Consider the following 24,765-nt stretch of genomic DNA (forward strand, 5'->3'; position numbering starts at 1 on the left):
GATGTAGGCTTGCCTGAAACCCAGCCATCTAGTCAATCTCTCAAAGTTTTGGGGTTTTTTCCCTTTCCTTTCCTTTTTCTTTCTCCCTTTCTTTCTTTTTCTTTTTTTTCCCCCCCCCCCCTTTTTTTTTTTTTTTTTTTGGTTTTTATTTAGACAGGTTTCTCTGTGTAACCATGGCTGTCCCTGGAACTCACTCTTTAGACCAGTCTGGCCAAGCCAAGAACTCAGATCCACCTGCCTTTGCCTCCAGCGTACTGAGACCATTCGGTATGCACCACCACACACACAACTATTTTTATTTTAGTGTATGGGTGTTTGCTAGTGTCTGTATGTATGTGTGTGTCTGGTGCCACATAGATTACAAGAAACATGAGAGAGAGACAGACAGACAGACAGACAGACACACCAAGAAGAGACTTGATACCCTATGAGCATATACAGGGGGAGGAGGTCCCCTCAGTCACAGTCATAGGGGAGGGGAGTAAGGGGAAAATGGGAGGGAGGAAAGAATGGGAGGATACAAGGGATGGGATAACCATTGAGATGTAATGTGAATAAATTAATAAAAATTAAAAAAAAAGGAAGAAAGACAAAAGAAAGGCTGGAGAAATGGCTCAGCAGTTAAGAGCACTGTCTATTCTTCCAGGGATCCTGAGTTCAATTCCCAGCAACCACATGGTAGCTCACAACCATCTATAATGAATGTCCTCTTCTGACGTGCAGGCATACATGCAGGTGGAATACTGTATATATAATAAAGAAAGAAATCTTTTTTTAAAAAAGGCATCAGATACCCTGTCTGGAAAGTTGTTAGCTGCTATGTGGGGACTGGACATGAAACCCAGTTTTTTCTGCAAGAAAAACAAGTGCTCTTTCCCACTGAGCCCCAATACCCTGGAGGTCTATGCCATTAGCATTGGCTTTTTTTGTCGCCGCTTGTTGGTCTGTATTAAAACTGGTAAACATTGTTCTAGATATAATGAGCTACTAAATATCTTTGACGTGTGATACCTTCAGTTGTGTCTTGGGGAGGTCTCTAAGGGTCTTCGTATGTATTGTTAGCTATTTCCCATAGTGTACATTTCCTTTATCTTTTTAAATGGAGACAAGATGTACACTTTTTATAGTGCTCTAGTGGACATTTTGTCCTATTGGGACATATTAAAAGAAATATCACTGATCAAAAATATATTTATATATTTTTTAGCCTGAAATGGTTGTAACAAATAATCTACTGGATCTGCCACCTCCTTCCCCTCCAAAACCAAAAACCATTGTTTTACCTCCCAACTGGAAGACAGCCCGAGACCCTGAAGGGAAGATCTATTACTACCATGTAATCACAAGGTAAGAGCTTTGCTGGGCATCCCACATCCTCTTTACTTGGTCAGTTGTGCTGCCAGCCTGAGGTCTGATACTTGTGGACTACTGAATTTCTAGAATCCGATGTGGGCCGGGAAGTAGGGGTATGTGCCAGATCACATGGTCAGTCTAAGTTGGTATTCCCCAGGAATAATCCCCCTTGTGCTTTATTTTGCTTTGCTTTTAAGACTCTTATCTCTCTGGCATTTGAGGCTTGCTGATTAGGCTGTGTTGGATATCATCAAGAGATCCACCTGTCACTTTTTCCCCCTCAGTCTTGGGGTTCCAAACCATGTCACTAGGCCCAGCTTTTTATGTGGATTCGTAGGACTGAACCTCAGATTCTCTTGCTTATGCACTGAACACACTGTCTACTGAGCTGTCTCCCCATGTGTGCCCCTTGTCCCTTTTTTAGATGGATTTGTGTAGCCCAGGCTGGCCTTGAATGCCTTAGCCTCTTGTCTCTCTGTCAAGTGCTGGGATTGGAAATATGCACTGCCAGGCCCAGCTTCAGAATCCTGTCTGAAAGCGCATGACAGACTTTAGACTTTGCCCTTTTTAAGTATGCTTTGGTATGTCCACCCATTGCATTTATTTAGAAATAGTAAATGTGTATATATGCATTGTGCATATGCATGCATACATGTAGATGTCAGGGGACAACTTAGAGGAGTTATTTATCTTCAACAATGTGTTTCAGCATCTCAAGTCTTTAGGCTTGAGTACCTTTTAATTGCTAAGCTTAAGCTTGGTAGCAAGCACCTTTTAATTGCTGAGCTATTTAATTAGCCCCTTGGTGTATGGCACATGTTTTTTTTTTATAAGACAGGGCTTCACTGTGTGGCCTTGAATTTACAGAGACCTCTCCCAGAGATCAGAGGTGTGTGCCACCATACCGAGCCTACTGTTAGGTGTGCTTTCAAGATAGAGTAGTCCCATTAAGCCCAGATTGGTCTCCAACTGCATATGACGCCTCTACCTCCTGAGGGCTAGAATTACAGCCTGTGCTGCCGTATCCTGCTGAGGTTATAGAGGGTAAGAGCTTGGTGCATGCTAGGCAAACATTCAGCCAGCTGAGCCCTGTCATGAGCCCTCATTTTGTTTTCTTTTTGTTTTATGAGACAGGGTCTGGCCTTGAACTCTCAGCAGTCTTCTATCTCAGCTTGCAGAGTGCTAGGATTGTAAGTGTGAGTCTACATCCAGCTTGGGAAATTTTAAAAAGGGTAGTGACTGGGCTGGTGAGATGCCTTAGTAGGGTGAAACTGTTTGCCACCAAACCTGATGACCATAGTTCAATCCTTAGGCCCCTCGAGTTGGAAGGAAAGACCTGACTTCTTTAGTTGTCCTCTGACTTTCCACATAGACTATACCCACTCATACACATAACAGGTGTAATTTTTTTTTAAGATAGTGACTTAATCTTTAACAATGTAGATGTCAGTAGTCTCATGCAGACTTTTTTATGTAAAAGACTAGAAAATAATACCTCAAGATTTGCTGATCAGTAGGTTCTTGTCATAACTGTTCAGTGTTTTGCTGGTATCGTATTAGCAATTATAGGCAATATGTAAGCGAATGGTTATGTCTATGTTCTAACTAGATTTCATAGCAACAGGCTAGAGTGGATCATGGACAACAACTTTATATAAAAAAAAAAAAAAAAAAAGAACATGGGGCTGGAGAGATGGCTCAGAGGTCAAAACCACTGGCTGCTCTTCCAAAGGTTCTGAGTTCAATTCCCAGCAACCACATGGTGGCTCATAACCATGTATAGTGAGATCTGGTGCCCTCTTCTGGCATGAAGGCACACATGTAGGCAGAGCACTTGTATGCATAATAATAAATAAATAAAACCACATTTTCCCCCTCACTTTGTTTGTTGGTTTTGGTGGTGGTGGTGGTGGGTTTTTTTTTGTTTTGTTTTGTTTTGTTTTGTTTTTTAAAGACAAGATCTCTTACAGCCCAGGCTGATTGACAGCTTGATATGTAGCTGAGAATGATTTCAGTTGGGTTTCTTATCCTCTTGTTTCCACCTCCCCAGTGCTGAGATTACAAGTGTGCACTACTAGGGCTGTTAAGAGAGTACTTAATTGCCCATACATGCTGACTCTTTCTGTAGAATAAATGTTCTTTGCTTTGAGAGAGGGGGCAGGAGAGGGAGGAGAGAGAGAACTTAACTGTTCTTTGAGAGAATCCAGGCTCAGTTCCCAGAACCCACATCAAGTGGCTTATAACCACCTATAACTCTAACTCCCATCTCTTCCTCCCGCCCCCCTAGGCAGGGTTTCCCTGTGTAACGGTCCAGGCTGGCCTGGAACTCACGGAGAACTACCTGCCTCTGCCTCCCAAGTGCTAGAATTAAAGGTGTGCGCCACTACCGCCACACACACTCTCTCTAAACTAAGGGAGAATTGTGTGTGCATCCCCTCAGCCATAGAGTAGTTTTTAAAGCATATGATAATTCTTCTAGATACTTAAAAGAAAGCAAGTTGTAGCCTGGCTGTGGTGGTGCATACCTTTAATCCTAGCATTTTGGAGGTAGAGGCAGGTGGATCTCTGAGTTCCAGCCAGCTTGCTGTACAGAAACCCTGTCTCCAAAACAAAACAACAACAAAAAATTTTTTAGTTTCCACATTGAAATGTACAGATGCTTATGCTTTACTATTACAATAGAAATGTTGTTTTGCAGTTTCATAGATTGCGTGTAAACCTGATTTTATACTCATCTAAAATGGATTATATCAAATGCCTTTAATGTTGCCAACTAAAGATTAGTGTAGTAGGAAAATAGCGTGTGCTAACTCTTTTGATTTTTGTTTTGTTTTGTTTTGTTTTTTTGCTTATTGTATGCTTATAAGTCTATGTGTGTATGAGGGGAGGGGCTGGCGGGGAGAAAGACTCAGGAGCCAGATGCTAGGGTAAAAGCCTGCTAGCTCAGAGAGGCAGAGAAAGCACCCAGCTGACCTTCCTACTCAGCTCACGTCCCAGAAGGAAAAACCTCCTTCCTATTTCTCCATGCTGTCTTTTTTGTTTGTTTGTTTGTTTGTTTTGTTTTGTTTTGTTTTTTCGAGACATTTCTCTGTGTAGCCTTGGCTGTCCTGACCAGGCTGGCCTCGAATTCACAGAAATTCGCCTGTCTCTGCCTCCCGAGTGCTGGGATTAAAGGCGTGCGCCACCACCCCTGGCCTTCTCCATGCTATCTTAAAGACCCTTCAACTCAATGTCCCTCCTTCCTGTGTTTACTTATGTTCACCCTGTCAATTAGCTGCTAGTTGCTTTCTCTGCTTCTTTATTTGATCCTGTTTATGGAAAGCTCTTGGGTTAAAGATGTATACAAGGGCCGAGCCACACCACAACAAGAAACAGGTTTTTCCAGTTCATAATCTTGGGGTTGACAATGTCATCAAATATCCTGCCATACTGGATAGAGACAGTTGTGAGCTGCCATGTAGGTGCTGGGGGATAGTTGGGTCATCTGTGAGAGCAGCTAGAGAATCAAAGTTTCTACTTCATTTTCCTGTCTCCACCTCCCATCTTGCCATAAAAGTGTTGAGATTACAGATGCACACTACTGCACCTGAGTTTTTAGTTTTTAACTATTTATGTGCATTGGTTTGTAGCCTGCATGCATGTCTCTGTGAGGGTATCAGCTCCTGGAACTGGAGTTACATACAGTTGTGAGTGACCATGTGGGTGCTGGAAACTGAACCCAGGTCCTCTGGAAGAGCAGCCAGTGATCTTAACCACTGAGCCATCTCTCCAGCCCTGCACCTGGATTTTTATGTGGGTTCCATGGACTGAATTCAGGTCATTAGGCTTATTTGAAAAGCGATTTTTACCTACCAAGCCATCCCTACAGCTTCAGCTTTAACCTTTTAACTATTGCCTCCATAGATTATCTGTGATAGCTGACTTCAGACTCTTTTTCTTTTTCTTTTCTTCTTCTTCTTCTTCTTCTTTTTTTTTTTTTTAATGATTTATTTATTTATTATACAATGTTCTGCCTGCATGTGTGCCTGCCTGCCAGAAGAGGGCACTGATCTCATTATAGATGGCTATGAGCCACCATGTGGTTGCTGGGAACTGAACTGAAGATCTCTGGAAGAGCAGACAGTGCTCTTAACCTCTGAGCCATCTCTCCAGCTCTGACTTCAGACTCTTGCTGTGAATCCCTTCTTCAATTTTTACAAGTCTAGCTTTAAAAAAAAAAAAAACCAAGCCAAGTATGGTGGCACATGCCTTTAATCAGAGGCAGGTTTTCTACATGCAGAGCTCCAGGCCTACAGAGCAAGCCTCTGTCTTTAAAAACAAACAAACAAAAAACAAAATAAAACAAACAAAAAAAATCAGGCTGTTGAGATGACCCAGCAGTTAAAAGCACTTGCCACCCAGTCTGATAACCTGAGTTTGATCTCTGGGACCCACATATGGTAAAAAGACTATAAAGACTCCCAGAAGTTGCCTTCTGATTTCCACATGTGTACCATGACATAAACATTCCTCCTCATGAATGAATAAATGTAATTTTTTAAAATTGGGATTGGAGTAGTAAAGTGCACTGGCCGATTTTCCTGAGGACACATGTTTGAGTCCTAGCATTCACATGATGGCTCACAGCTGTTGGTAACTTCAGTTCTAGGGTATCTAACACCCTTCTCTGGCTTCTACCGGCACCAGGCATACATGTGGTACACAGACATACATGCAAGCAAAATACCCATGTGCATAAAATAATAAAATCAACTAAGGGGCTGGGAAGATGGCTGGCTCAGCAGTTAAGAATGTTTACTCTTCTTCCAGAGGACTAGATAGAATTCACTTCCCAGCATCCATGTCAGGTGGTTTACAGGCCACCTGTAGTTCCCAACGCCGGGGCATTCAGCTGCTTTTGGCTTCTGTGTGCACCCACGCTCTTGCACACATACCCACACACAGACATACACACAAAATTTAAAATAAAATAATTCTCTTAAAAGATACAGTTGGTAGAGACAGAAAGATGAGGGATTTACAGCTATTATTGATTCCAGCCTAGGTTATATGTTTGCCTTATTTTGTAAACACTCAATGAGTTAACATGGCTGAGCCCTTTTTAGAACCAGTTGAAGACACTTTGAGCAGACAACAGAAGTTTTTCTAGGCTTTTGGTCGTTAAAGGTGTAGAACTACAGCATGGTCAAGGATTGTAAGGGTTGTGACTTATTTTGCTTCAAGTATGTACTAGATAATAGTTACTGGCTTCTTCATCTGCTCCATGTACTTTTTAAACCTAGGATATATCTAGTACACTAAACCAATTGAGAAACAGAGAAGATGTTTGGTTTTCTTATGGTTGTCAGCATTATCACCTAATTGCCTTCAATTATCCATATAATGGATGGATCCAAATAATCCATCAAACATTAAATTTGGATGGGATTAAATAATGTTAGAAATATGTCTCTAGAGGCCGAGTGTGGTGGCGCATGCCTTTAATTCCAGCACTCAGGAGGCAGAGGCAGGTGGATCTTCGTAAGTTCGAGGCCAGCCTGGTCTACAAAGTGAGTCCAGGACAGCCAGGGCCCACCCTCTCTTAATCCCCCCACCCCAAATATCTCTAGGCTAGAGTCATTACTGATGAGAACTATCAGAAATATGTCTCAATCTTAAAGTTCTGACTTATTTTGTGCGCTGTTACATAGTATAGGTTTAAAACTCTATGCCAGGGTTTTGTGTTTTCTACCCATGACAGTGTGGCTGTTCTTCTCTTCTTCTAGGCAGACTCAGTGGGATCCTCCTACTTGGGAAAGCCCAGGAGATGATGCCAGCCTTGAGCATGAAGCTGAGATGGACCTGGGAACCCCAACATATGATGAAAACCCCATGAAGGTGAGTAACTTTTATATGTGTCCTGGTCATTTGAATATCTGTGTCCTTTGATTGAATAAGGTCAGTAGCCATATAGTTTGGGAATTTTTTTCCCCCCTTTTTGGGGGAAAACTGTCTTACTGTGTCAAAGGAGAGATTGAAGTCAAAGCAAAAGAAAGACCATTGGCACATTCAAGGAATCAGACACATACTGGCTTCCTACTTAAGGAATATATTTAGAAGGGCTTTGAATATATGAATAGACCAGTTATAGAAATGTGTCAACACTAGTTACAGGAGACTAAAGGCAATTATGCTCCATACTTCTTTATGACTTGACTCTTTTCTTCTTCTTCTTCTTCTTCTTCTTCTTCTTCTTCTTTTTTTTTATTTAAGATTTTATTTATTTATTGTATGCATGAGAGCTCCATTTGTATGAACACCTGCAGGCCAGAAGAGGGCACTAGATCACATATAGATGGTTGTGAGCCACCATGTGGTTGCTAGGAATTGAACTCAGGATCTCTGGAAGAGCAGCCGGTGCTCTTAACCTCTGAGCCATCTCTCCAGCCCTCTTTTCTTCTTCTTGATAGTAAGCTGTATAGATGGTTTCTTTTTACTTGTACTTTAGTTGGTTGGGTATTTGGGGTTTTTTTTTGTTTTTTTGTTTGGTTGGTTTTTTGTTTTTTTGTTGTTGTTGTTGTTGTTTTTTGTTTTTTTTTGTTGTTGTTGTTTTTTTGTTTGTTTGTTTGTTTGGAGGTTTTTTTGTACTTTATTTATTTTGAGGCATAAACAATCTAGCCCAAACTATGCTCCATATAGTGATCAGGCTGTCCCAGTGTTGGGATTACAAGCATGTGCCAACATTCTGCTTGTTTTGACACTTTAAATTGAATACTATAATAGATGTTGTAATTTTGAGATTGGTTAACTCTGGAATGAATTTAAACTGATTATGTTAAAATTCACCAAAGGAGGGTTAGAGTGATGGCTCAGAGGTTAAGAGCACTGACTGCTCCTCTGGAGGTCCTGAGTTCAATTCCCAGCAACCACATGATGGCTCACAACCATCTATAATGTGCTCTGATGCCCTCTTCTGGCCTGCAGGTGTACATGCAGGCAGAGCACTATATACATAATAAAAAATAAATCTTTTTTTAAAAAATTCACTAAAGGGGTCTTGGAGATGCATAGTAAAAGAACTCCCATAAAACCATGGTATGCCCATCTTCACGCACACATCATACACACAGGTGAATACAGGGTGGATGAATGAATCTTTAGAAGTGGTGGTACTCCCTACCTGTCATCATTAAGTAGGAGGATTGCAAGTTTGAGGTCAGCTGTACAGCAGGATGCTGTCTGAATGAACCAAAAAATAAGCCGACAACAGCTAAGTCAGGGTGGCTCAGCAGGTTAAGGAGCTTACTCCTAAGGCAGATGACCCATGTTGGAAGGAGAGAACCAAGTCTCAAAAGTTGTCCTGTGCTCTTTCGGGTCTTGGCTCCAAGATGACCAAAAAAAGAGAACAATGGCTGTGCTAAAAAGGGTCGCGGCCACGTTCAGCCAATTCGCTGCACGAACTGCACCTGGTGCGTGCCCAAGGACAAGGCCATTAAGAAGTTTGTCATCTGGAACATTGTAGAGGCCACTGCTGTCAGGGACATCTCTGAAACCAATGTCTTCAATGCTTATGTGCTTTCCAACCTCTACATCAAGCTGCATTGCTGAGTGAGCTGTGCCAGTCATAGCAAGGTGGTCAGGAATCCACCTGTGAGGCTGGAAGGACCGAACACTCCCACCACAGTTTAGACCTGCTGCTGCTGCACCACAGCCTCCACCAAAGCCTATGTAAGGACAAGACAGAAGAAATAATACTTTGGACAAATAAAATGGGAGTTATACTTTAAAAAAAAAAAAAAGTTGTCCTCTGTCTTCCACATGCATTCTGTGGCATATGTGCCTCTCCACCCACCCACCCACCCACCCACACACACACACACACACACTCACACTCACAATGAAAACAATAATGAAAGAGGTACCCTGTGTGATTTTCAAAGATTATAAAACTTTCTCATTTATTAAAGCTATGAAACAGAAGATATTTTGTATGGAAATGCTAGAAAAAATTTAACAGCAAAGATTTTACTCTTCAATTTCTTTCTCTGACATGAAAGTTAATGAGATTAGAGGTGGTATAAATAAAAAACAAGTACTTGCTAGTTGAATTATCCTTTATCCTAACTTATTAATAAGACTAAATTAAGGCTGGGCGTGGTAGCCTATGCCTTTAGCCCCAGCACTTGGCAGGCAGAGGCAGGTGGGTGTCTGTGAGTTAAAGGGCATCCAGGGCTACGCAGAGAAACCCTGTCTCAGAAAACCAAAACCAGCCAAACAAACAAACAAATAAAAAGACTAAATTATCTCTAAGGATGAGTTACTTAAATCAGAAGTCATTCTGTGTGTTTTTAAACCTTAGGATTTTAGGTTTTCATTTTATTTCTCCTTAAGAGCATAAGAAGAGGGACTTAAATTACTATGGACGGGTGGGAGAAAGCTGAAGGAAGAAAGAGAAGTGGGGTAATAAGTGTGAATGGATCCATACCCTCTTTTATATTTCATTAACTTTTCTAGGAAATGTTTTGCTTTTCTCACTATGTATTTGGCAGGCATCTCAGGTTGTCACTGTGCCTGGCCTGGAACCTTCAGTGATCCGTGTGCCTCTGCCTCCCACCTGCTGGGTTTTTGGGCATGTGCTGCTAGGCCAGACTGAACTCAATTTCTGATTTGTTAGGTGTTTTCCTTATGAGCCACAGCTCGGAGGGCCTCAGTATTTTAGAATACAAAGAGATCCTGAGATTTGTAATATGCATATTATCTCAGAACAGGCTGTCATCTTATACTATACCACATTAAAGTGATTACTGGAAGTATTAACTTGCTTTTTTTCTCGAGTGTAAAGAACTTACTTTACTGCTTCTGTCCATTATACTTTTTCATTTAAAGTCTGTTAATGGTAGTATATAACTGGGATTAGTGGTACAGGTATTTGCTATGTGTGAGTGTAGATTCACTTCTTTGCACCCATATCTACAACAATGAAAAGTCTGATAAAATGTTAAAGAAAAAATTTAAACTTTTATTTAGTGAAGTCCTGTTGTTACCCCTATTTAGCATTTCCAATACTTCATTCTTTGGTGTAGAATTCTATTTCTATCTGGATTCTTTGTTTGGTTTGTTTGTTGAGGCAGGGTTTCTTTCTCTGTGTAGCCCTGGCTGTCCTGGAACTCATTCTGTAGACCAGGCTGTCCTCAAACTCAGATTCATCCTCCTGCCTCTGTCTCTCAAGTGTGGGGGTTACAGGCATGCACCCACACCCAGCGCAAAGTAAAATAAATAAACAAACAAATAAATAAAGTACTGAGCAACTTTAGTTCTGTTTTGGTACAGTAAAATTGAGCAGAAAGTAGATAAACATAGAACAAAAAGAGATTCTAGTGTTCTCGTACTCCTCTACCATGTTACATAACCTCTCCCTTTATCGACATCTGGCCCCAGAGAGCTGTACATTGAGGGCTGCTCTGTCTTGTCATGGTCTGGTGTTTGTTTCACTGTGGTATTGAATACTAATCCATTGTCTGAGAGTACAACTGCCTACCCAGTTACTGTTCAGGGACATCTTACTTTGCTTCCAGGTTTTGTGATTATGAATAAAGCTATTGAAAGCACCTATGTGTAGGTTTTAGTGTGGATATGGTTTTTAGTTTCTTTGTGTAGACACCAAGGAACATGATTGCTGAATTACGTGGTAGGAATATGCTTAGCTATTGAGGAAACTTTCAGACTCTCATTTGAAGGGTATTATCACTGGATATAGTATTCTATTCTATTCAGTTCTTTTCTATTGTAATAGAAGTTTTGCCTGCCTGTATGTCTGTGGACCACAAGGCCAAAAGAAGGTGTCAGTCCTCCCTGGGACTGGATCTGCCATATGAGTGCTGGGAATCAAACCCAGGTTCTCTGTAAGAGCAACCAGTGCTCCTAACCAATGAGCTGTCTCCCTAGTCTCTGTATATAGAATTCTAAATTGATACTTTTTCCTACTTTTCAACTCCCCCACCCCCCCTCCTTTTTAAAGATACTTTTCTCTTTTGTTCAGACAGGGTCTTGCTATATAAGCTGATCTTGAACTTGCTGTGGTACTGTTGCCTTTGTTTCCTGAATTCTGGTAATAGGTGTGTGTCACCACACCTGGCTTATAATTTATTCTGATAAGAAAGATGCATTTCATTATTCTCTTCTGTGTGTGTGTGTGTGTTTTGTTTGTTGAGTCAGGGTTTCTCTGTGTAGCTTTGGCTGCCCTGGACTCACTTTGTAGACCAGTCTGCCCTTGAACTCACAGAGATCTGTATGCCCAGCTGTTTATTATATTTCTTTTCTAATAGATGTTCAAAAACTTTATTGCTATATATTTAAGTTTTCTTTGTGTTTAACTTTCTTGTGGTTGTTTGCACTCTTGTGAACCTGTTGATAATTCATCAACGCTGTTGTATCTTAGCCATTTTTTTTTTCAAATCTTTTTTTTTTTTTTTAACGTCTTCTTTTTCCTGTAGATCTCCTTTGTATACATGTTGCTAGACTGCTGGATTTTTCACGGGCCACTGAATCTCTCACTTTCTCTTTTTCAGTTATTTTCTCCTTGCACTTCAGTTTGCATAGTTCTTGTTTTTCTTTAAAGATTACTAATGCTGTTACTTATAATAAGCCAAATTCATCCAGCTACTTTTTTTTTTTTTTTTTTTTTTTTTTTGGTTTTTCGAGACAGGGTTTCTCTGTGTAGCCTTGGCTGTCCTGGACTCACTTTGTAGACCAGGCTGGCCTCGAACTCACAGCGATCCGCCTGCCTCTGCCTCCCGAGTGCTGGGATTAAAGGCGTGCGCCACCACGCCCGGCTTCATCCAGTTACTTTTAAAATTAGAAGTATTACGAGTTATATAAGTTTGCTTTTGTTTTGAGACAGGCTCTCTCTGTGTCTCCCTGGTTGTCCTGCCACTTACCATGTAGAGCAGAGTGGTCTCAGATTCATAGAGATCCACCTGGTTCGACCTCCTTGGGTGCTGAGGTGACAAATGTGCACCACCATCCCCAGCTTGCCAGCCTTACCTTTTCTTGTCTTTCAGGCAAGTGCTCTTTGATATTTCAGCCGTTCTTTCCCTGCAGCATAGGGCAGTTGTCAGTCTTTGGATCCCTTTTCAGACAATGGTCTCTTTAAGCAGGCTCTAGTCTAGATTGGATAGCTAGAGTCTACTTGAATTTATCCTTCTTAACATTTTGCAGTTGTGTAGGCAGGAGAAGGTACTTATGAGGAGCATCTTCATTCCTTATGTTCTGTTTTCATTTCCTTGTGTTTTTTTATTTAGATTATAAGCCCGTCAGAGCTACACATTGCACCATTGTAGCAAGTTTTTGTCAATTTACAAGTGGTGTGCGATACAAAGAAATTGAAAGAGAGCTGAATCTGGGTTTTCATCATCTGAAAATTCATCTTAGAAAGCTACTGTAGTAGAAATTCATGCCTAGTGTTTTGAGGGGCTCAGTGATTGTCAGAGATGTCATAGGATCGGTAATTTTTTTTTTTTTTTTTACCTGTACAGTTAAGAACTGAGCATTTCAGACAGGTTTTGCAAAATCATAAAATGGAAATTGCAAACACTAAGAAACCTGGTATAGTAAGTTTGGTTACATATGACATACTGAACAACACAGAGACAGGAGTAGAATTGGAGGTGTGGGTTACGGCCAGGGCTGCTCTCTCAGTGCACGTCATGCCCCGGTTCTGTTCTGAACATGGTCCCAAAATCGCAAACAAAAAACACACCCTGGGAAGGATGTCAAAAATCAATTGTTTAAGGTCTGTTAATGTGATTAGCGTGCAATAGGTATTTGGGAGCTAGCAACTATGTTTGATGCAGAGGATTCAAATGCTCATCTCTAGTGAAACAGACTTGTTTGAGACAATGACAGATCAAATGTGGAGTGTCGCCATTGCAAAGTAAGGAACTAAGAATAGAAAAGAGTCACAAGACATTTAAGAACTATTATTAAAGTTCAGCTCTGTGGGGTTTGAAGCCAGCCTGGTCTACAAAGTGAGTCCAGGACAGCCAAGACTACACAGAGAAACCCTGTCTCAAAAAACAAACACAAAAAAGTTCAGAAAACCAAGATGGATATGGTGGTATATACTACTTTAATACCAGCACTGAGGAGGCAGAGACAGGCTGAGCTCTCTGAGTTTGAAGCCAACCTGATCTACATACACATCAAGTTCCAGACCAATCAAGGCTATGTGATGAGACCCTGTCTCAAAAAGTAAATAAATAAAAATAATTGAAGTAGATAGGTAGAAGCAGAAAATAGCCCAATATTCTCTAGTTTTAGCATAGGTAGAGAAGGTGCCATCATTCAGTTTTAAGTATCAAGAATGAAGGAGGAAAGAACAAGAGGAAATATGATAAATAATACATTATGGAATCTGAGGTGTTTGAACTCCCTGCAGGATTCAGAACAGGAATAGTGTTGGATTCATGTTGAATCATCAATACATTGGTTCTTGTTGCAACATAAGTGTATATGTGTTTCACAACCCAAACTGGGGCTTTGAATTCATCTGGTTTAGTTGACAGATTCATTAAGCTTATTGTGTGGCTCTGGTACTCACATAGAGAATGTTATGATACAACAAACCAGGGGAAGATGGACAGTGGGCAGAGAATTCTTTGAGAAGTGCTGGGTGGTAGTAAAAAGCTTTTGATGATTAGACTAAGCATCTACTAGAGCCTTCCTTCTCTGTTTCCCTCCAGTGTTGTTCCCTACTCTTGATCATCTTGTACTCTCTTCCATCATCCATCATGTGGTGAGTGTTAAGTCAAATCTTCCTTTGAGAACCTCAGAACTGAACCGTGTTGACAGCTTGCACAAGTGAGAGAGGGCAGTTTATTTGCTTCTACCTCCTGGATTAACCTTCATGCCAAGGTTGCACAGGTGTTCCTGTGTTAATAAAAAAAAGTTGCAAAGGGTACAATATGCAGCCAGGAGGTTTTTCAGTTGTTGATCCTGTTTCATTCTTTTTTAGAGTTGGAACAATTTGCAAAATTGTTCATACAATATCACTTGCCAGTAGCGAAAAAGTAACCCAGAAATCACTTTTGAGAGATTGTCAGAAACAAGAACACCAGTCTCTATGGAGGAGATAGATGGTTTAAGATCCTCAGTTAGAATGGCCACTTATCAGCTGAGGTACAGAGAGAAAGCTCCAGGCCTGCCTTGCACTTGTAGGTGAAATATGGGTAGAGGCCACTCGTTCCTAGTAATGTCTTAAAGAACTTTAGTTCCAGGCATTTTGTAAATTCTGCTTTCCTTTGAATCACCGTTGCTAGAATCTTGTTCTTTAGCTCCCTTTTCTGCCATTCCCTCTTCTTGGTTTTTGTTGTTGTTTTACAAATTAAGGAACAAACGGCAGCCTTATTTAGAAGCACCAGTGGAGTGTTGTTTTGGCCTGTGTTCTGACTGGTAGCAACTCCAAAACAGTATGACGAGTTTGTGTTCTCAAGGACCAATGTATGTTTCTGATGATTGAGCTTCTACTTCTAGAGTCATGCTGTCGCCAAACATACAGTTTCTCATTGAGTAATCTTTTATATTGCACTTTCTAAAGAGGGGTTAATTAAATTCAGGAGAGAAAAGATAGCAGCTGAGTAATACTGTGGTCTCTCCTTTTCAGAGCCCCTCTCTGTAACTTAAGGCCTTCTCCCCCCTTAAAAGGCACAGAGGCCTTTTGACCTAATTGTGTCTGTATATCTAATAAGGACCGAAGTTTGCTTTTGTTGTAGCATTCATTTTCTTTGTGAGTACCTGAGCCACACAGTAAGCTTAAGGCTGCCTGCCAGGGAATGCAGATGAACTCAAAACCTCAGTAATATGAAGATGCTGAGACTTCTTGCCATTTCCAAACAAGATTTCCTGGGAAGTCAAATGTATTACGTAGATAAAGGCTAACTGCAGGGTCCACTTCTAAAACAGTGAGCTCTGGCTTCCAAGCCCTTTTGCCTGCTCATTTGGTTCTGTGTATTCATTTGACTACTGCTTACATAGGCTCCCACCAAAACTTTACATTGACTGATGTAGGACCCAAATCAAGGAAAAAGCAAACTGATATTCGCTGAGGGCCTGAGAGGGCTTTGCTTTTTTGTGTATGAGTCTTCACCCTGCTCTAGCGGTTCCTCAGACTTGAGTGAGGCACCTTCTCTAAAGCATGCTGTCTAGCCTGTCGTGAGCTGAGGGCCATTTAGTCCAGTCTCAGGTCTCTTCTGGTGTTAAAGACTTTTTCATAGGCAAGTTTGTTAGAAATGCTAAAATATCTAGTGGAACTTTTGGGAAATTGGGAGGATCCCCAAATTTTTCATGTCAGTAACAAGTGCTGTCTGGCTCTAGCTTTGCTCCTTTGTCTGGCATTGGGCTTAAGTGTTAGTGCCTGAAGTGATTCCCATGCCTTACAGACATACCATGGTTAGCTCATGAATTTCACTTCTCCTAAGAATTCTTAGTTTTATGTCATTTTGTATATGGTATACGAGTCTAGTGCCCTTCCTTTGAACACTTTTTTTCTCAGTCTAAGCTGCTCAGCATCAAAGGCACCTGAGTGCTCCCTGACTGAGCTCAGTACACTGTGTTCAGAGCTCTCCCAATCTTGCCAAGTCAGAATTGAATTAGAAAGCTACTAAGTGTGCATTGGATTTCTTTAGCTTTCTTTCTTTTTTTAATGTATTTTATGTGTATGATGTTTTGCCTGCATGTGTGTCTGTGCACCAGTTGTGTGCCTAGGGTTCCTATAGGCCAGAAGACATTTGTGAACTGCTGTGTAGGCTAGGAATCAAACCTGAGTTCTCTGGAAGAGCAGCCTGTATTCTTGACTGCCCATCCATCTTTCAGCTTCCCCACCCCTGCGCCACACCTTTTTTTTTTTTAAGACAGAGTCCTGTGTAGACTGGGTCATCTTGAACTTGCTAGGTGGCTAAGGATGACCTTGAACTACTGATCCTCTTGCCTCTACCTCTCAAGTGCTGGGTTTACAATTACAGGCATGCATCACCGTGCCAAGTTTATTCAGTGCTGGAGATCAAACTCTGGGTTTCCTGCCTGCTAGGCAAGTACTCTACCAACTGAGCTATAAACCTAAGCCCAGAGTTACTTAAGCTTTCTAGAAGTACATTCTATTTAGAGCAGTGGCTTTCAACCCTCCTAACGCTGTGACCTTTAATGCAGTCCTCGTGATGTGGTGATCCCAATTGTAAAATTATTTTTGGTACTACTTTATAACTGTCATTTGCTACTGTTACAGGTCATAATGTAAATACCTGTTTTTAACTAATCTTAGGTGACTCTTGTGAAAGGATTGTTGGACACCCACGGGTTGAGAACCGGCTGTTTAGAGGCAGGCAGGACCCTAATCAACCCTGCCTCTTCTGTAGGATCAGGATCCTAGTGATGGCTGTCATATTTTCTGTACACGTATTTTTACTCACTTCTGAGTATATAAGAGAACATCGCCAGGCATGGTGGTGCATGCCTTTAATCCCAGCACTCAAGAGGCAGAGACAGGCAGATAGCTGTGAGTTCAAGGCCAAGCTGGTCTACAAAGCGAGTTCAAGTTCGAAAAAGAGAGGGAGGGAGGGAGAGAGAGGGGGCAGAGGAAGAAAACGAAATCTGGGGGTGTGTTTTCTTCTGGCTTTGTTTACATATAATCTGTCTTAAAAGGTGGTCTCACTCTGTTGTCCAGCTGTACTAAAACTTGAAGTTGGAGCTATCCTCCTGCCCCAGCTTTTCAAGTGCTGGTAGTACAAGTGTAAGCCACCATGCTCAGATATTCAGATAATTCTGGATCTTTGGCTACCTGAGACTTTACTGTGGGATATATGCACACTGGAGGGAAGAGGGGGATATAACCAGTCTCAAGGCAAGCAATGTGGCACACTTACAATCCAGTGTCAGGAACTTTGGACAGAAAGAATTGCAAGTTTTTACTCTATTCCTCCCCCCGCCTCAAAAAAAAAAAAAAAAAAAAATCTAAACAAGAACATTTGAAAATGGAGTTTCAGTTGGGTACAGTGACACACACCTGTATTCCCAGCAATCAGGGAGGCAGAGGCCTACCTGGTCTACAAAGCAAGTCCAGAACAGCCAAGACTACACAAGAGAAAATAGTTTTTTGTGTGTTTTACTTTTTTCCTAGAAGAAGAAAGGGGATCTATTCATTCCCTCAGCTCCACCTCTGCTATAGCCAGAGGAAGAAAGTAGAGAAATTGTCAATAGGTAAATCAGCTCTGGGCAACCCAAAAGCCACCTTTCTGCAAAGCAAGTCTGAATAGAGGGACTTGAACAGCTTCCTCTGCACCAGAGTTTATTGCTGTTTGTGGACGTAGACAAAGAACTACAGCATGGGCAGTGTGTCAAAGACTGCATTGTTCTAAACTCCTAGTAAAAGCCTGGACAGGGCTGGAAAGAAGGCTTAGCAGGTAAGAGCACATGCCTTCCTTATACTGGGCTTAATTAAAGGTAATAAAAATAGGGGCTAGAACCAGGCAGTGGTAGCATACACCTTTAATTTCAGCACTCAAGAGGCAGCAGCAGGCAGATCTATTATAGGCCAGCTTGTCATGTCTACATAGTGAGTTCCAGGGAGTCAAGGCTACACAGAGAAACCCTGTCTCAAAAAAAAAAAAAAACCAAAAGGGGTGGGGGGGGTATTGGAGAGGTGGCTGAATGGTTGAGAACGCTTGTTAGCTCTTAGCAGAGCACTCACGTATAACTCCAGCTCCAGGAGAGACCAGGCATGTAAGTGGAACCCATATGCACATATTAATGAGCATATAAATAAGTCTTTTTTTCTTTTAAATTAGAAAATCTGTAGTACCAGCTGGATATTCCTAGAACATGATAATCTGTATTCCAGTCAGGCACAGTGTTGCACGCCTGTAATCTCAGCTCTCTGGGAGGAGAGGCAGGTGGATCGCTGTGAGTTCGAGGCCAGCCTGGTCTACAAAGTGAGCCAAGGCTACACAGAGAAACCCTGTCTCAAAAACAAAAAAAGAGCTGGGCGTCGTGGTGCACACCTTTAATCCCAGCACTCGGGAGGCAGAGGCAGGAGGCCCTCTGAGTTTGAGGCCAGCCTGGTCTACAAGCGAGTCCAGAACAGAGAAACCTTGCTTTAAAAAAAAAAAGAAAGAAAGAAAAGGAAAAGAAAGTTTGTATCCAAGATGAATGTTCATAATTATTTTTTTCACAGGAAGGGCTTTCTAGTTGTGTGGACATGGCTTTGTATGCTGGGACTGATAGCTCAATCACCTTTTAGTCTTGCCTGAGTAGGAGGAGTTGGTAGCCTCTCTTCTGGCAGTGCAAGAAAGATGTATTTCTAGATTTATCAGCATCTTTCCACTTTGGAAAAAAGATATTAGTGGTTTTAGCATCTACTCGTCTGTTCACTGATATGAATGATACCCATCCCATTTCCACCACCAGTGTCATAACAACTTTGTTTGGGGCTTTTTTTGTTTTGGTTTGGTTTTTGGTGTCTCTTCTCCCCCCCACCCCCCCCAAGACAGGGTTTCTGTGTGTGGCCTTGGCTGTCCTAGACTCACTCTGTAGACCAGGGTGGCCTCGAACTCACAGATCCGCCTGCCTCCCAAGTGCTGAGATTAAAGGCATGTGCCACCACGCCCGGCTGTTTGGGGCTTTTTTGAGATGGGTTCTCATATAGCTTTTTTGGCTTCAAACTCACTGTGTACGTTTGTGTTTTAAACTCCTGATCCTCTTGCCTCTACTTCCCCAAGTACTAAGATTACAGGTGTGCTCTAGAATTCCTTAGTCTTTACATTCCTGAACTAGATGCACCAACCTCCATGGAGTTTCTCCTTGTGTTGAGACTGTCCTGTGTAGTCTGGGCAGCTCCATTCTGGGAGGAAAGAGGGTAAGTACCAAGGATCTTGAGAATGAAGCACTTAACATTGTTCTGGAATGTTAACATGTCAGAGCTTAGAAAGGATAAATGATTTTTAATCTAGATATTGCCCGACAGTAAATTAGTGTCTGTGAAACAACTCGAAATGTGTAGCTACATGAAAGAGGAGCGATGGACTTAAGGTAGAGGATTGGAATTAGGCTTATTAGGAGGCCAGAGTCAGCTGCTAGAATCTGAAACTTTGGTCAGGGTTTGCTCTATGAAGGGAAAGACATGAAATGAGTTCTGGAACAGTAGGATATCACCAACTGACACCTCATGTCAGCTCTATTGTATTTCTTTTTCTAGACATCAAAAAAGCCCAAGACAGCAGAAGCAGACACCTCCAGTGAGCTGGCAAAGAAAAGCAAAGAAGTATTCAGGAAAGAGGTAAGGTTTAGAAGATTGGACAGCATGGTCCTTGGGCTTGCCTTGAGACCTTTATGTCTTGTCTAAGTATGTACGTCTGTCTTGTCTGAAGATGGTTTAGCTTATATCTCTTGGTCCAAAGTGCTACTTTACCTGCCAAGAATCCCATAAAGGTCTCTTACTGGCCTGAGAGGAGTTTATCTGCCAACATATGTGCTCTTTCACTGTGGGCCTGTATAGCATCTCAGACAACAAAAAGCTCTATACAGCATTAGGGTTATTGTAGTATTGAGTGCTTCCTTATTTGTGTAGTTTGACTGTTTAGTTGTTTTCCAATGACACATTGGTATGTCCTTTTACAAGTAGGTAAGCACTCAGGGATTGTTGTTCTTACCTATATTAAAAAAACTTTATTTATTTTTAATTTTTTTTTTTTTTTTTTTAATAGAGAAACTTTTAAGATCAGAACTCTTTAGTTGACTCTCAGGTCCTCTGATCAAATTGTAGTTCTCTTTCTTTTTTTTTTTTTTTTTTGTTTTTCGAGACAGGGTTTCTCTGTGTAGCCTTGGCCATCATGGACTCGCTTTGTAGACCAGGCTGGCCTCGAACTCACAGCGATCCGCCTGCCTCTGCCTCCTGAGTGCTGGGATTAAAGGCGTGCGCCACCACGCCCAGCTTGTAGTTCTCTTTCTTTTGCTGACTCCTGGTGGCTGCCCGCTCCATTTTGACCATGTCTGCCTCCACCCATCGGGACACTAAAAGTTATTTATTGGTTGGGAGAGGGGCACCTTGACACATGTATGGAGGTCAGAGGACAACCTGTGGGAATTGGTTTTCCCCTTTTACCATGTGGATCCTGGAAATTAAACTCAGATTATCAAACCTGGTGATATGGGTGCCTTTATCCACTCTGTCATCTCACCAGCCTCCAGATTCTAAACGCTAGACTTCTTTAACAGACCTGTAAAGAATGCCAGCTGTGTGAAAACCGTGCCATGATAGTGCCAGAGACCAATACTTAGAATATCAGGAAAGCTCTTGAATATAGGGTGGGAACTGGTCAGATGGATCGGGAAGATAAATGTAGCATGAGAGGACACAAGCAAGCAAGAGTGTCACTTCTCTTAGGAAGTCATAAGTAGTCCCTGAGTTTTGAGCGCTGGTCACGGGAGGGTGCTGAAAAGAAGAGGCGCTGCGCATTTTCATGTTGTAGGTTCAGGCTGAGAATAACCAAAGCCTTGGCTAAGTGAGGTGTGGCTTGGAAGGGGAAATATGGAAGCCAGGCAACCACAGAAAATCCTTTGAGTGCAAGGTTCATCCAGTCAGCTGTGGCAGTTAGCAAACCTACAGTTCAAAGGCTTATGTAAAACATAACAGAGTTGTAGAGATGGAGAGGCCTTGCCCTCCCTGTTCAGCGTACTTTCTTGAAGTAGCTGGCAGTGGCCTCTCTTCCATTTCCCCTAGATCTGGTACCATAAGTACTTTTAGAAGTCCTGACCCCGAAGCGTTTTTTGTTTGGTTTGGTTTCTGGTTTTTCGAGACAGAGTTTCTCTGTGTAGCCTTGGCTGTTCTGGACTCAACTTTGTAGACCAGGCTGGCCTCAAACTCAAAGAGATCCACCTGCCTCTGCCTCCCGAGTGCTGGGATTAAAGGCATGCGCCATCACACCCAGCCCCTGAAGCATCTTTTAAGAGTTACTAGGTAGGACAAAATGTAAATAGCCCAGAAGAGGACATTGGAGATGGAGGGTTGAAGAGTCCTGCCCTGGATCATCATCCTGGCTGGCTGTTACCCATGTTTCCATATGCTTTTGGTGATTGTGGTCTGAGTAATACTGACAGGCTTGAAGTATCCTTTAAGGGAAAAAATGCCTGGCTGCAGTTCCTGAGGTTGCAAAGCCTTCTGGTAGCTCATGAGTAGCTAGCTGTTCTACCGTGCCTTTGCCCCCAGGTCTAGAGAACCTAGCCACTAACTTCATAGGAATACACATGCTAAACATTTGCTCTACCATCTGAGCCCTAGCCCCAGCATGAGAAGCTGTGTTTGTGATGGAGAAGCCCTCCTGGCCTAATTACCTCTTACAGGTTTCAGTCCTAACACAATGACCTTGGCAGCATTTGAATGTTACTTGGGTAAAACTGGAGGCTACTTCCAGAACCTAGCTGCTGGTGCCTGCAGCTGCCCCTCTCAGTGAGGCTTGTTGTTGCAGCTAAGGAAGCTCTTTTCCTTTCAGGGCTGCTTCCAGGATCACCTTCTTACATCTCACTGGTTTCCTAGCATTCTGCTGGCTAGACTAGCCCCTGAGGGAGGGAATGGGGGTGGCTGGTTATGCTTTTTGCTGTCTTTTCTGATGATCCCTGAGCATAGCTGAGTAGAGTGTCTCCTGCCTTCTATCTGCAGATGTCTCAGTTCATTGTCCAGTGCCTGAACCCTTACCGAAAACCCGACTGCAAGGTGGGCAGGATCACTACAACAGAAGACTTCAAGCACCTTGCTCGAAAGGTACTTCCCCTGGTCTCTGGTCGTTTGGTGTTCTTAGCAAGTTCTGCACTTTCAAAGATACTCTCCATTAGAAAGGATGGTTTATGTGGCAGATGCCAGCCCAGGAATGTGAGGCAAGGTTCAGAGGTGGGAAAGGAGGTATCTAAGAGGCTTTGGAAGCTGGGTTTCTCTTCCCTGTGTCCCTGCACCAGCTTGTCCCAACCCACCCTTTGATTTAATTCCAAGCTTGTCCTCCTCCCTGTCAAATCATTGTCCTTTCTGATGGTGTTTGTGGTCTTCCTCTGTGCCCTGACAGCTGACTCATGGAGTTATGAATAAGGAGCTGAAGTACTGTAAGAACCCTGAGGACCTGGAGTGCAATGAGAATGTGAAACACAAAACCAAGGAGTACATTAAGAAGTACATGCAGAAGTTTGGGGCTGTTTACAAACCTAAAGAGGACACTGAATTAGAGTGACGTCAAAGCCAGAGTGAGGAGAATATGATCAGAAAAGATGAATCCTGTGGCTTCTGCCCCACCCCATGGCTAGGGCTGTGCTGCTGATGTGATGACCCATCATCCTGAGCAGTGCAAACCTGCAGGTGTCAACTGTAAGCCTAAAAGTGAGCTCTATCTATCTACAAAAGACCCATAGTTGTGAGCTGTTGGGGTGTAACAGATACAGGCCGTCAGAGGCAGTAGCCTAAGAAAGACCTTGGCCACACTTGACCCCGTTCTCAAATCTGGGTCTCCCCCTTGGCGGTGCTGTCAGCGCACAGACCCATGCGCACCCTCCCCCAGGACCCTTTACCCTGACGATCTGTATTATATTTTAATGTATATGTGAATATATTGAAAATAATTTGTTTTTCCTGGTTTTTGTTCAGTTTTTGTTTGCTGTTAGCTTCTATGTGATAGAATCATGGACTTTGTAAGGACAGTATAAATTCTCCTGCAAGGTTTAATTTGTTATCATGTAAATATTCCAAAGCAGGCTGCCTTGTGGTTTTGGCCAGCCTTGTGCTATGTTGATAAGATTGATTTACTGCTTAAGATCACTTTACTTTATCCAATTTTTACTGAACTTTTTATGTAAAAAATAAAATCAATTAAAGAACTTGAAATGGGTGTTCCCTAATACTTAATCAAGTTTGTTCATATTGATGTCATTGGAGAGAAAAAGGATGTGGTGGTCACTGGTGTGTGGAGTCCAAGATTAATCTTTGCTATTGCATTTTATTACAAGCTTTGTTGCCACAGGCCCTTCTGTGTGTCGGGCAGACATTTGCTTGTGGCTCACAACTCTAGATCTTGAGGTAGAGCTCAGTTGAGGCAATGTACAACCATTCCAGACTAGAGGAAGTGTGTCCTGAGACCTCATTGCCACAGGCTTGTTTTATTTTGGTTAGTGGGTCAATCGAGAGGAAAGCCAGATGTCTTTTCTTTGCTGCCTCCTGGCTGGGGAGTGTTAATAGGTCGTTTTGCCTTCAGACTTCATTTCTCCCAGCCTGCAGGAATGTTCATTCATTGTTTGGTCCTCTCTTCCCGCCTTGTTACTTGACACTGGGCCTGGACACAGAGGGAAGGTAGCCCAGGATGGCAGCAGGGGGCCATTGGGTGCTGGCATATGGGGAGAGTGCGCATGCACTCCAGCTGCAGGCTCAGCAGTGCTCTCCTAGCCTGGGGCCTCTCTCTGCAGAGGCTGTGCTAGGCTGAATTAGAGCACCCACAGCCTGTGCTAAGCATTTCAGAGATTAGGGTATATTCATTTAACCCTTAGGTTTTACAGAAATTGGCACTGATGGTAAGACTAAGGCCATGCCAGCTCATTGACAATCCTGTTAGAGGGCAGAAAATCTTTTTTATTTTATGTGATTTGGTATAAGGCTGTCAGATCCCCTAGAACTGGAGTTATAGACAGTTGTAAACTGCAATGTGGGTGCTGGCAATTGAACCCAGGTCCTTTGAAAGAGTAGCCAGTGCTCTTAACCACTGAGCCATCTCTCCAGCCCCAAGGGCAGAAATTCTTTATGGTTGTACATCCCGGGTAGCAAGCCTTCCCTCACTACCTCTATGGGAGATTGACTACAAGTGTGTGGATATTCAAGTACCTTAGATGAAACGGCGTAGTTCTCACTATAGCCCATTTTCACAATCTCAGGCATCTCTGGATCTTCGTACCTAACACCATGCCACTGCTATACAAAGCTACTTGACCGCCAATATATGAGTGTTAACCCTAGGCACCAAGGACTAATGATTTAAAGTCTTTGGTCAATTTATAACTTTAAAGCACATCGTGTGAAGTGGACCATAATTCACCCAACCCTCAACATTTTCTAGTTGTGTCAGCTAAGATGAGCGTTTATGTTTTTCCAAGATTTGAGGCAGCCTCTGTTGAGAGTGATGACTGCCTGTCAAGTGTTAGAAGACATTTTTGAGATGTTTTACTTTTTTGTTGTCATTCCTCCCACCTCCTAAATGTCTTCATCCTCTCCCATACTCCCTCATGTTCAAGTTAACAAAGTTGGGATAGAGTGTACCGGTCTGTTCATGGATAATTTTATCCTCATTGCTGACTCAAGTCCTTGATGCCCCAGCAGCTGACTTGCTGGGGTGTGATATTCCCAGCATGCTGGTCTGAGCCTTC

General features: G+C 42.4%; 1 protein-coding gene and 1 pseudogene across 1 annotated transcript in view; both read left to right on the top strand.

Annotated features, from left to right (window-relative positions):
- Setd2 (SET domain containing 2, histone lysine methyltransferase) overlaps window positions 1–23,239 on the top strand; it is a 98,209-nt gene extending 74,970 nt beyond the window's left edge. Inside the window, exons 17-21 of the mRNA XM_051140722.1 lie at window positions 1,208–1,347; window positions 7,119–7,230; window positions 19,574–19,654; window positions 22,034–22,135; window positions 22,431–23,239. Coding sequence (XP_050996679.1) covers window positions 1,208–1,347; window positions 7,119–7,230; window positions 19,574–19,654; window positions 22,034–22,135; window positions 22,431–22,592 — 597 coding nt within the window. The 3' untranslated portion in view covers window positions 22,593–23,239. The remainder of the gene's footprint in view (window positions 1–1,207; window positions 1,348–7,118; window positions 7,231–19,573; window positions 19,655–22,033; window positions 22,136–22,430) is intronic.
- Window positions 8,731–9,064, top strand: LOC127184431 (40S ribosomal protein S26-like; annotated as a pseudogene).
- Window positions 23,240–24,765: the final 1,526 nt, after the last annotated feature.

Source organism: Acomys russatus, chromosome 32 (assembly GCF_903995435.1).
Source record: "Acomys russatus chromosome 32, mAcoRus1.1, whole genome shotgun sequence".
NCBI classification, from domain to species: Eukaryota; Metazoa; Chordata; class Mammalia; order Rodentia; family Muridae; genus Acomys; species Acomys russatus.